Here is a 12791-nt window from a genome sequence, read left to right on the forward strand (position 1 = left end):
TTTAGTCCCAGCTCTTTAGGAATGTGAATGTCTCTGCTAGCAGTAGAAACTCTGAACATATTTTGTGCCTTCTACAAGCTGACTCTGTGCCCTGCTGTCCTCCAAATGGGAGAGGACCAGGGTTGGAAGGGTTTGTCTGGATTTTTTGCAGCTCCAATCTGTGAAAGTTCCTTGGGTGAATTCTGCATGGACAGGAGGAGTTTCTTTCTACGCAAATATAAACAGGTTCTCCCTCTTTTTGCTCAGATAGGAAAAGTAATTTTCTTTTATATGATGTTATAAAATGAATAACACCTAGACCAACTTGGCTTGTGAACCTTAATTGAAGCCATACCGTGTTTTGTTGCAAAATCTAGGAACAAGTTGCCTAAGCAGCAGGTTGTCTAAACTCAAGATTACTCCTGAGCAGACTTGGAACCTGCAATAATGAAATTGTTTAAATCTGCCTGAAATAATAAAATTGATCTCCCTGAAACTTCTTAGTGTTGCAGCAGTGAGATCCCTTCTGAATTATGTTCCTTTTAAGTCTCATTGACTTCATGAGTTTCATACTAAAACTTTTTATTATTTTAGCCAGACAGGTAAGCTTTTAAATAGAAAGAGGAGAAAAACAGCCTTTTTTTTTTTTTTTGGGGGGGGGGGGGGGGGGGGGCAGTGTTTGTGTTGCTGGACTCACTAGCACTTAGATTCAGTAGCTCTTCCTCAAAGCTTTCAGCTTTGTGAAACCAATCTAAGGGAAAGTAAGAACTGATTGGTAGCCTTGAATATTCAGTCATTATTCTGTTTTCTTTAAGATTCTTTCATTTCAGCCTGTCCTGTCTATTAAACCTCTAACATAGATGATTCATACGTGGCCATAGAAGAAACTTTATTAATATTCAAATTAACGATTAATAGGTTTGGTAATCAGAAATTGAGTTTCTGATTAATATATCTGTAGAATAAAAAAAGTTTATAAAATACTGTAACTGGTAGCTAGTGTCAAGGCATTTTTGAAAGGATGAAAAAAAAATCCTTGAACTAGTATTAAACATCTGCAAGTTGTCTTCTCCTTTCTCTACCTCAACCTAATTTCACTACTGTTGACTACATGCTTTGGATAAGCTAACAAGGATGGAAAGAACTGGTGTTCTTAGAAGGTGAAGTCTGTCATGAAAAAAACAAGAATGTAAGGCTTGTTTTCATCTTTGTTCCATGTAGCCATATCCTGCTAGTAATAGTTCTCGTGATGTTGTCTAGTTTGGGATTTGTGGTGATGTTTGTGCTTCTAGCTGTAGTTTCTGAGGTCCCTTGATCTATTTTATGTAATGATGAAGGCTAGAAACAGTCTCTCAGATAAAATCTGAAATTCTTGAGCCTAAAAATATGATCTAAGGGTTCTCTAAAGTGACAGAAATATTGTTGACAAAGAGAAGAAGTTAAGCCTGCCTCTCCTTCCCCCAACATTTTAATAATTATGGTCCAGGGCCGTTGGTGTGTTTGAGGTTATCATCATTGCTCTGTAGGATATAGTGGACAATTTGCTACTCATTAGGCAGAAAAGTCACTTAAAAATTGGAATGGCAGATGCACTGTCCAGCTTCATTAGTCTATCTGCAGGTGGGACATCTTCTAGTGTCACCCTCATTGTCCTCCTTTCGCTCCCATTCTGATAGGCTTCCTCTTGTCCTGTGTGTAGGAGTAACTGCATTTAAACTATGTTTATTAAGTAAATGTGGAAGTAAATAGTACAAGTACTACAGTAAAGCAGTGCTTGCTGCTGGTCTCTAGCTTTCATTTTCTGCAAGCTCTAACGAGTTGGTTTTTTTAATGCTGTAAGAACATTATTATTTTTCCAACTTAATGATGCATAGACTCTTATTACTGTAAAATAAGTTTTTTTTAAAAAAAATTTGGATTGAACCATGACTTGTGTCTATGATTTATTGTAATTTGAGCACTGATGTTTACTTTTAGGAGAATCTGATCTCAATGAAGCAATAACAGAAGCAGGAAAAACCTATGAGGAAATCGCCAGTCTTGTAGCAGATCAGGTAGAAGTGTTATAATGTATCCATTGGCACAGTGTGTGCAAGCTTGTCTCCTGTTTGCATCACTTCTTCTGACTTTTTTCTTTCATATTAAAATATAATAAATGCTGCAGACCACTCCAATGAAATTACTATTAATATTTTTAAATGTACCTTCAACTTCTCTTTTGTGCTACACATCAGTTTCAGGGAAATGGTGGGAACGTATTTCTATTGAATAAGAAGGTTCACTTTCTGGTTTCTAAAGTACTAAAATGCTTATTTCCCCTTTGAATGGCTTTGTTTTCTGGTGTTAGTGGGCCATCTTCATTATGGATGCAACAGAATGAGATTTAATCAAGGATAGGTTTTCCCTCCTCTCCCTGCTTTCCTCAGATGTCCACAGAATCTTCATCTTGCTGCTCTTCATTATATATTGACGTGCTATTGTCTGCTTCAGTAACTTCAATTTTTGTAATCTAACTTGAATAATTTGTCTGTTTTCAAGTCATAAATTTGCATTTAGAGCCTGTTAAGTTTAAAGTCTCCAAAATGCAAAGCATCTTGATTTCAATGTTGAGTCTGGAAATGATTCTTAAAAAAACTTTCCAAATTAGCAAGTAAGGAGATGCATCTGTGCTTAGGCACATCTTTATGTGCAATGAAACTGTTGCTTAGTAGTGCCACTGCTATGGCTAGGAGCTCTTCTTCAGTGGAAATTTAAGGCAAAACCGCTCACTTCATAACCAATGTTGAGTAAAACAGAACCACTGCTCATGGTGCTCAGTGTCTTACTCCAAAGAGCTTGTATCTCTAAAAAGGTTCTGTACTTACCTGTCCTTATGTTACAAATAATAGGAAGATTTTCACTTCTGTAAATGCAGCCAGGCTTGACACTTCATCTTGACACTGTTTGCGAAATTCTTTAACTCTTTTCTTTACCTCAAAATACTGTTTTTCTAGCAGGCAAAAGCCTGTTTAAACATGAAAAACTTGAAACAAGCAATTTTGGTTTTGGTTGGATTTTTTTTTTCCTTTCCTTTTCTTCCCTTTTTTCTGTCCTGTTTCTTTTTAATGTCTGTGATAATAATGCTACAATTTTACTAATGCTACATTTTTGTTTATTAGCCAAAGAAAGATCTTCACTTTCTGATGGAAACCAATCATGAGTATAAGGGATTTCTTGGTTGCTTCCCTGACATCATAGGAGCTCATAAGGTAGGTGTGTGGGAGGAAGCCTTTCCTAGTAAGGGGAAGGCAGTAGCAAGACCTATAGAATGCAGGAACAAAAGTGGTGGTATATTCTACTGCATTTGCACAGCAGCCTAGCCCTTGCTGCTAGTAACCCAGCAGGGTTTTTTTTTTAGTATTAATAAGAAATAGAGGAAAGATAACCTAGAAAAAGACTTAAGAATATCATGATTTGCTGCTATAGCAGAGCACTAGAAGCTTCAGGGTTTTTCTTAGGGTAACTTCGCATTCCTAAATGTGAAATAGCAGTAGTATCAGTTTGTAATATTTATGAATTTTAAATAGTACTTCACACTAGAGCATATCAATACTGCAGGAAAAAGTTTGCATTTATATAGCTGACTTACTGATATGTGATATCCAGCCATGCACTGCCCATATGTTTCTTTAATCTATAAAAATAGAGCAATAGGGATAACTTTGTGCCAAAAAAAAAAAAAAAAAAAAAAGTGCTCTGTAAGGTGATAGCCATCATGCAGTAAAGCAATGAACTTAGCCATTATTTTTAGTTTTGTGTGTTCTGTTTTTTTCTTTTCTCCTAGAATTGTCCATGTGTTCATGTGGCAGCTATTGCTTGTTTCAGGAATTAAAAATTTAAATATTAAACAGGAATACAAGTGTTTTCCAACCATTTGAAGTGTTAAATATAGAAGTGTGCTGCTGTTCTGTTACAAGAGTAGCAAAGACCTATAAAAGTATTTCAGATTTATACAAGTTCCAGTAAACTTAATTCTTTTGGATATTTAAGGTGCCCAACCCCACAGATTACTTGAAAAAAAAATAGTAGTGTAAACAAAATGCAGAAGAAAGGTTTTTAAAACCTGAAACATCAACCTATAGCAAAGAGACATGTAGACTTTCTTGAATATTGTTTTGTCTGAAAGAGGAAAGAGCACTACAAATATTTTATGAAGAGGGAGGTGTTTGTTTCTTATACTTGTTGTTTGTTTAATTATTGATCTGAGAGAAGCCTTGCATCATACAAATATCACAGTGAAATGGAGCCTTTTGGAAAATAAGGTTTTGTCTGAATGCTGTAGAATGTGCAAGCAAGATTCTACAGATATCTACTAGTTTGAAGCTTTGGAATATCTATTATCTTAGAGCCAATTATATTTTGAAATTTGATCCTTTTGTCCTCGCTATATACATCCCTGTATATTACTGTCTTTACCAAACTCAGTTTCTGACTGAGCTCATGCCTTGTTTTTAGCTCACTTCTTGCAAACTGTTAGCGTTCTTAACAAACTTAAAGTGAAAATGCCAGAAGGCAGAATTGGTTGTTGTGTATGCATACTGTGCAAGCCCAAAATGTGGCTAGTGGCGCTGCAAATGACTATAAAATTCTTTATGTTGACTGCTCTTTTAATCTTTATTTTGGTTTCTACAGGGAGCAATAGAAAAAGTGAAGGAAAGTGACAAATTAGTTGCGACAAGTAAAATAACACCACAGGACAAACAGAACATGGTGAAACGTGTGAGCACCATGGCTTATGCACTACAAGGTAAAACAAGCTAGATGACAATATTGTAGACTTCTGAAAGACAACCCTTAGATTACAAACTTAGGGAATCTTCTCTCTACCAGGAACGACAGTGAGAGCTAGTGTGATGGGTGTGGGTTCTGTGAGGTTTTGGGGGTTTTTTTTTTTGTTTGTTTTTTGTTTTTTGGGGTCACCCTTTGTTCCTTTAGAATTCTAGCTATTTTGTTTTCAGATCTTGTATTATATATTTTGGAAACAATTAAAAAAAATCAACAACCTGAGACTACTAATTCTTTCATTTTCAAATGACAGTCTCTCTCAAACAAGGAGCTTGGGCCCAGATGCAGGAAGCAGGTCAGCACCTGCATAAGTACTTTTCTGACTCATGTCAGAAAAGACACAGACAAGATTCAGCTGAGGTTAATATTCTTGTGGATAAGTCATTCAAGGAACATTCAGTAAATAAAGTCACTCAAACTTTTTGTCTTTGTTAGAAATATTTTAAGTACAAAATGTAGCACAATGGTCTTGAAGAACTGAGAAAGTAAGGAGCCAGGGCTCAGTCCTGAAGGATACAAAGCCCTTAAATGCTTCCTGTTACTGACTTCAGTGAGATTACTCATTTCTAAGAGTTGTTTTTTTAGCTGGTTCAGAGGTGAGAGTAAAAAAAAAAAAAAAAAATCCGCTTTTCTCTTGGTCACATTAATGCAAAATGACTCCATTCTTTCAGTGTTAATCATAGAAAAAGACCTCTAGGATGACTGTTAGGATACAGAATATTTCTTCTCCCTCTATGGGGTATCTCAAAGAAAACATGCTTAACTTTTCATTTCAGACATAGGTCAAACTGCCTTTTTTAGTGACCTGACAAGTTCAGTAGTCTGGTTAGATCCGTTCAGTTGGAAGGTGCAAATGCAGAGATGCGCTGAAACGTGTAATGCTGCTCCTTAAGTTCCTACTGAAACAGCCTCAGTCAAGAACGGGTACACACTACTGGATGGGCCATCTTTGAGCTAATTACTAACAGTTGTGGCTTGCAACTTAATACCTGTACCCTTTCAAATATGACTGCATTGGCTAAATTTTGTTTGAAAAACTTGAGGAAAATACTGCTACCTCAATAGGATAAACCCCTCTCCCCCCCCCCCCTTTTTTTTTCCAAATCTTTGTACACTTGAATACAGTAAAAAGAACTTGGCATTATTCAAGAAGTGTCTGCACTTTGTCTGTGAGTAAAGGACACCCTACTGGTTTTGCAGACAATTCCATCATAACTTAAGTGCCGTGGACAAAATGGGTTGTGCAAGTATGAAAATAGTAACTATACTGATAGGGTTGGGCACTGAGCTTGTTTACACAGTAACTAACCTGAACTGAGTGAAACTGTTCTGAATTAGGAATGCTTCTTAAAAATAATTTGCCTCCTGGGTCTGATTACAGCTGAGATGAATCACTTCCACAGTAACCGGATTTATGACTACAACAGTGTCATTCGCCTGTATCTGGAGCAGCAGGCACAGTTCTATGAAATGGTAAGCTGTAGTATTTCAATGCCACTTTCTTGGCACATGCTGCACTGCTACATCCATTGTATATGAAAGGCTCACTGCACTTAGTCATCTTTTTGTATGAGCCTCTCCCTGAGAGCAGATATTTGAAGAGGAATTGTACGTGTTTTTTTTTTTTTTTTTTTTCAATCCATGGGAACAAGGGATGAGTTGAAATAACATTTTCATATAGATCATATTTTGTGCTATGACTGTGTCATATTGGACCTAGAAACGGTTTTGAAAAACATTGTTGCTAATTGACAGCTTGATTTTTTTTTCAGTGCTTCAACTTACAAAGAGCTTGTTTTAGCTTTGTGCATACAAAATTAATCTGTTTTCAGAAATGAGTTTGAATAATATGCAATAAATAAGACCTATAGCACTTAATACAATAAGCCATTGGATGGATGCTTCCATTCCATTGAATGGAAGGGCGAAAGGAAGCATCTGTGATTTAAAGTCTGAGGTATATGTGTAGGGGAGAAGTTTAGGTAACTTAACATGTCTACTCTGAGAACTTGACCTGCTACCTTAGTTTTCATTTAACATTATTTTCTTATGCATGTCATCCCTTGTGTTCTCGAAATAAAGCCTGAGAACAAATTCCTTAATGTGGTATCCTGGGAAAACACATGAGTTTGAGAGTGCTGGAACCTGATTCTACCACTTAAAGGCGTAATAAGCAACTGGTTGCCCTTCACAGCAGTAAAAGATGCCAGAGGGGCTCCAGAGGTATCTTTAGTGGATGAGAACTTCAGGTCACCTTGCTTATTTTCTCTCTCACCTAATGAGGTTAGGCACACATTTCGCTTATCTTCTTCAGATCTCTTGCCTAGTCCATTCCTGTTTTCTCCTCTCCCAGTCATAACCTCACCAGTCTCCTTGGGTTGATCTCCCACTTTCCTCTAGTACAGGGATCAGATCTGCATTCACGTGTGGTGTTTGGGCACTGTAAGGGCTGAGGGGAGTACAGGAACTGTACTTAGTTCTGTGTGGCTCTGTTCCAGGAGAGAGAATTTCATGAAAATTCTAGCTTTGTTCCTTAGGCCTCCTACCCTATGGATATCAAAACATGCTTGATAACTGCATCTTCTGAGTAGTTAGTTCTCCATTAACCTTTAAGTTAAAGGCTTGCAGCTCAGCCAGGCTTGTGTGGATTTCTTTGGAATGATCAAAGGTGTCTCTCCAGTATTACTGCTTTCTTCCAGCTAGATAACAAGTCTCTGAACCAAAGTGAAGAGAAGACTGTTGGTAACATGGGCAGAGCAATAATGTGTGTGTATATATATATATATAAAATATTTTCCCCTGTCCCTTAAAAATAGCTGACAAGTTTCTAGGATAACATCAGCCTGAATTCAGACATCCAGTACAGAAAACTATTGGCCAAATGGTTGCACTTTCTGAAAACTATGCATGCCTGAAAAATGACTCTTAAACTGCATAGTACAGTGCCAGATAATTTAATAGGCAGTGTGCTTTCATTCCTGTGTGCAAGGCTCAATCCAAAGTATAACCTGAGAAGTGAAAACACAAAATCAACATGGCAAAAAGTGTATGTACAAGAACAGTCTTTAACTGACTGCTATGACAATCCTGCATATGATAATAAGCATCTCTGGTGGAAACAGTCAGCATTGTTACACTTTGTAAGCAACTCCGGGTTTGGGCTTTAAGTGGGGAAAAGGAGTTTTTGCTTAGGTGGGTGTGTAGTGTGTTTTGGTTTTTTGTTTCATTGGGGGATATTTTGATGCTCCCCTGCCCCTGCCCCCCAAAGTGAGAGAGGAAAAAATGTTTTTCTCTGGCCTGCTGATAGGCAAGATCTGGGATTCATGTTGCTTTCATGGTAAGCAGAACTGGCTGAGAAAAGTTGTAGGTACAGGGTTTTTTTATTTTCTTTTTTTTTTTTTTTAACCTGCTGTAACCAGGTTTTATGAGATTATTTCTCTTTAATTCTACCAAAAAAAAAGACAAAGGAGCATTAAAGCAAGTCTACATCTTCTATTGTAACATCTGCCTCTGCACCTTCCTAGTGACTCTTAAGTTGTTCAACAGATGTGGAGGAGTACATGCAAATTTCATAACCCTGTTCTCTTATTGGGCAAATCTTTCAAATTGTAATTCAGACCAAATGGAAAAAAATATTATGGTATATTTTACAGGGTTATATAATGCCAGTTATGTTGCTAGAAAATCTTTTTTTCCTGTTTTTCCTCCTTCCCTCTATATTCTACAAGAGTGAGGTAAAACATTCTTAATATAAATGAGAATGTGGCACCAAAAGGGACAGTGTATTTGATTATTGAATTTGGAATTTGATTTTTATCTGCTTTAAAACATTCTGAAAAAAAATCTTGTTTAACCTAAAGACAGATCCTTGCTTAGGTCCTGGTGTAGTATGTGAAAATACACTAGGAAGGACATCTACGACATTTACTTCTGGTGTCTCAACATGTAAAAAAGAACAAGACACAGAATTCATACAGACTTTCTGTGTAATAACAGTGCTTTTAGCGGAAGGAAAGAAGCTTGTGGAGATCCAGACTCCTGGGTCAAGTAGTCCATTTCCATTTTTTTTTCCTTTGTGCTCTTGCTCCATTTCTCTGCTAGAATGGGTTATCTGAGTAGCATTAGTGAAAGGACCTGAAGAGGGACATATTTACATCTTGGATGAGATTTGTAGTGGGGGAGGGAAAGCTGCTACTTCAGTTGTTTTTAAAATCCCTAGTAGACCCCAGCATGGACTAGAGTATCTGTAGTAAAACATATGGAATCTAAGCAGTCTTCATTGTGATGGTGAGTTGCAGCTTAAGGGACTCTAGTAGCATGGAAAACCACATCAAAGACTTTAGAATGCTTCAGTCTCTGCCAGAGTTATTGATCAACAGATGTTTCTTCTGAACAAACGGTTGTCTTCCAAGACCAAGGTCATGCATTACTGCAGTCTAAACAATACTTTTGGTGACAGTGCTGACAGTTGGTCCTTTTCAAAATCTCTTTGAATTTGTGAAGAAAGTACCAAAAAGTCAGAGCTGAGGTATACTGACAGCACAATGCTCCCTTACACTTAGGTACCATGTTGTATCTGCTGTATTAATAGAGCAGCCGAATGTACAGTGCTGTGAACTTTGTATACATCAGGAATGCAGAGGAAGCACTTCGGCATTTCTGGAAGATGAGGGAACATTCTTTTAATCTTTCAACCTGAAATCTTACTTCTGTATACTTTACATATTTAACATGTTCTGTTTCTTTGTTTCAGATTGCACAAAAGCTGAGGCAGGCACTCAGCCGCTTTCCTGTGATGTAAAGAATAAGAAATAGTCAGCGATGAAGAACAACTCCGAAGTGCTTTTCTGATCTGGGGGCAATGCCAATAAAAACTTGTTAGCCTTTGCCAGCCAAAAATGAACCAAAAAATCAGTTGTAAAAAAGAAAAAAGAAAGAAAGAAAGAAAGAAAGAAATGATTTAAAGTGTTTACTTTATCAACCTAAATCCATCAGATATTTAGGTTCTTTTTATCTTGAGTGCTCTCCCCTTTGTATCATTATTTAATAAAAGCAGCTAAATAATGCTGTCAGTTGTTGGGATCCAAATCATTAAATTATTGTGTTGCCATGGACTACATGTAGACTTGCATCTATCAGATGTTCTTTCAAATACTCTTAAACAACATCAGAATTACATTTTTTTTTTTTAAGAGGGAAAGCAAACAAGCTTGAAAAATGACTTTTTTTTAATTTGCATTATATCCAGTTCAGCTCTCTCCTGGCCATTCATTAGCCAGGAGGAATTATATTCGTGTATGTTTCTGGTACATATTCATGATAATCTCCTGAATGAACACTTTTGTTTTAGAAGTTTTGCTTCCCATATGCAACCATGGCCTACTGTTTTCATTATGACTTCTGGTAAATGCTCATTCATTTTTCCTTTTCTTCATAACTAAGTCGTGTGTTCTTGTGGCACAAAGCCTCAGAGCTTGTGTCAGGCTCTTTCTTCCTCGCTATGCACTGTGTAAAAGACAAAGTACAAACAAGGAAGGAGCCATTCAGGAAGGTGTGAAAGACGAGTTTTCCATACCAGCATTTTGATCCCCTCAAATGTTATGCCATAAGGCAGTAGTGCTCTTTAGTGCTCTACAGGGTCAACTTCCCTTTTATGTCTTCAGGAGTTTTGAGTTTTTCAGTGAAGGGGACACTAAGTCACATCTAACCCAAACTGGTGAAAGTACCAAAATTTCTACTAAGCTCAGGTCTTCACGTAGCCATATGTAGGCTATTGGCTTGGGTTTACATTTTAGTTTCTAATGCAAACTAAAAGGTGACAAAGATAGTGAATAATATTATCAGTTATCACACAAACTCTGTGCTTTGATTATCACATTTTAGTGAGTGCCCAGTGTCATCTTCCTTATTAGTGTAATGCCATATGAAGCCTGGGCTTAAAAACAAAAAAAAAAGCCTGTTCAAAATGGGTACCAACTACAGTAATTCACTTAATGCCATAAGCAAGCAGAAAAGCCAAAATGCTATTTTTGCTAAAATATGCATAGAACATAAACATTTTAGCAAAAAAATAATGCATTTTACCCACAAGCCATTCTAAGTAACGGGTACAGTCTGCTGATGAACAGTTGCCTTATTCTATTTTGCATTGGTGTTACTTGTGTCCCAGAAGAAAAATCTGGGTCTACCTGAATAATCTGAAACCAAAAAAAGACTAAGCCTAAGTCCGGATGCTTTTCAGTGTCACGGGTTTTGTTCATGTTTTATAAGCCTTGTCTTTTTCTTTCCTCCTCCCAATTTTAGTTGTTTGCTTCCAAAATTCCATAGTGTAGTGTTGTTTGATACAGCCATTTAAATATGTACAAATTGTAAAGAATGTGTATAAATGTTTTACACCAAATGTAAGATCTGTCTGCATGTAGAAGCAGCTTATATAATAAATTGTTACAATATGTACAGTAAATTCTGAAATCAATTTTTTCAAGCCAGCATTTTTCAGCATTTTTATATGCACTTTTTGGTAAAGAAATGTCTTTGTAACAGATTCTTAATTTGGGGGAGGGAAGGGAGGTCTTTTTACCAATGTTTGAATAGCTCTGTATGCACTAAAGTTGAAGATTCTTCACCCTCAATAGACTGTTTTGGAATCTGAGTGTAAGCTGTGCATTTCCAGTGCAAGGAAGCTACGATCCTAGCAACTATGTCAGAGATGCAACACTTTTTGGCAAAAAAGCAAAACTGTTTAAGAACTTCTAGGAAAATGAAGTTAAACTGATAATAAATATTTATGTATATCTACAAGGCTATTTTTTTTCTTTAAAGTTATCACATTGCTTTTCAACAGGATGATGCAGTAGGAAGCAAATACTCCTTACCGCTCTTCATCAGCTTATACACACTGGCCATCTGAGGAATAAGAAAGCATCCATGCATCTTCCATGAAGCAGACATCACAACTTAATGGTGTAATAGCGCTAGTGACTGCAAAACAACAAAGACTACATATATGTTATAAGCTCTCATTATTTAGGTCAGTCCATCTTGTGGCTCATGGAACCCTTCTGACTGCAAATAAGTAGAGCACAGTACTACTGTGTATTCATAGTTTTGTGTTAGCATGGTGTTGACCCAGAATAGAAATTAGATTGTCCCTTTTCCCCGCCCCTTTTTTTCTCCCTCTCCAGTGAGACACGTGAATATTGGCATAGTTAAGTTGGGCAACTTGGGAGCTATAGAAAAGCTCTGCACTGAAGATGCAGCCATAAAACAAGAATACCAACTTTCAGTAGGACTTGAGCAGTTGCCCTCCTTTAATTTGTTGTAGCTTAATAATTTTCTCCAGAAATACTGAAAAGCTTTAAAACTGTTTCCTTGTTCATTATGCTTTTTTTCAAAGGTGAGGTATATCCAAACAGTGGCATTATTCCAAAGCTTTTGTAAAAGAAATCAAATGCCTTAGGTGTTTGTTTAATATTTTGATATTCAGTTACTGCTAAAACAATTTATTAATTTTCAACTATCAAGATGTAGTTGTGCAAAGGGAAATACTACCTGCTTTACTTGTCTGCAGGAACATATACTACATAGGATTAGTCTGCAGCAGCAGATTTTATTTTCATTACAACGTATGGTGTGGATTTTTTTTGGAAGAGTTCTGTCTAGTGCAATTAGATTATTTTTTGGAAATATTTGGAAGATCGTCCCTTAAATTTCTTTTGAGATTTGTATGTGTGATGCTGTGAAAATTATTACTGAAATCTTTCTGTATTGTGCCTGTAGATCACCTGCTGTTAATTAGACTAATCTACTAGTCAGAGGAGGATATTTGGCTGTTTACATGGATTCTTCTCAACAAATTAGGGTTAGCTAGTTTTCACCATTTTATCTCATGACTAACTACACATCAGTTGTTTAACTAATTGTTTTAGCATCTTTGGGACACTGAATTTAGGTTGATAGCATCATTTTCTTGTTTTATAAAGATATAT

The 12791-nt window shown here is 36.6% G+C and overlaps 1 protein-coding gene across 2 annotated transcripts in view; it reads left to right on the forward strand.

The window, feature by feature from the left end:
• Positions 1–11604, forward strand: part of SNX9 (sorting nexin 9) — a 64698-nt gene extending 53094 nt beyond the window's left edge. For both annotated transcript variants that reach the window (XM_062572419.1, XM_062572420.1), the window contains exons 14-18: positions 1957–2033; positions 3138–3227; positions 4651–4765; positions 6185–6276; positions 9557–11604. In XM_062572419.1, coding sequence (XP_062428403.1) covers positions 1957–2033; positions 3138–3227; positions 4651–4765; positions 6185–6276; positions 9557–9604 — 422 coding nt within the window. In that variant the 3' untranslated portion in view covers positions 9605–11604. The remainder of the gene's footprint in view (positions 1–1956; positions 2034–3137; positions 3228–4650; positions 4766–6184; positions 6277–9556) is intronic.
• The last annotated feature ends 1187 nt before the right edge of the window (positions 11605–12791 follow it).

This window comes from Rhea pennata, chromosome 3 (assembly GCF_028389875.1).
Source record: "Rhea pennata isolate bPtePen1 chromosome 3, bPtePen1.pri, whole genome shotgun sequence".
Lineage (NCBI taxonomy): Eukaryota > Metazoa > Chordata > Aves > Rheiformes > Rheidae > Rhea > Rhea pennata.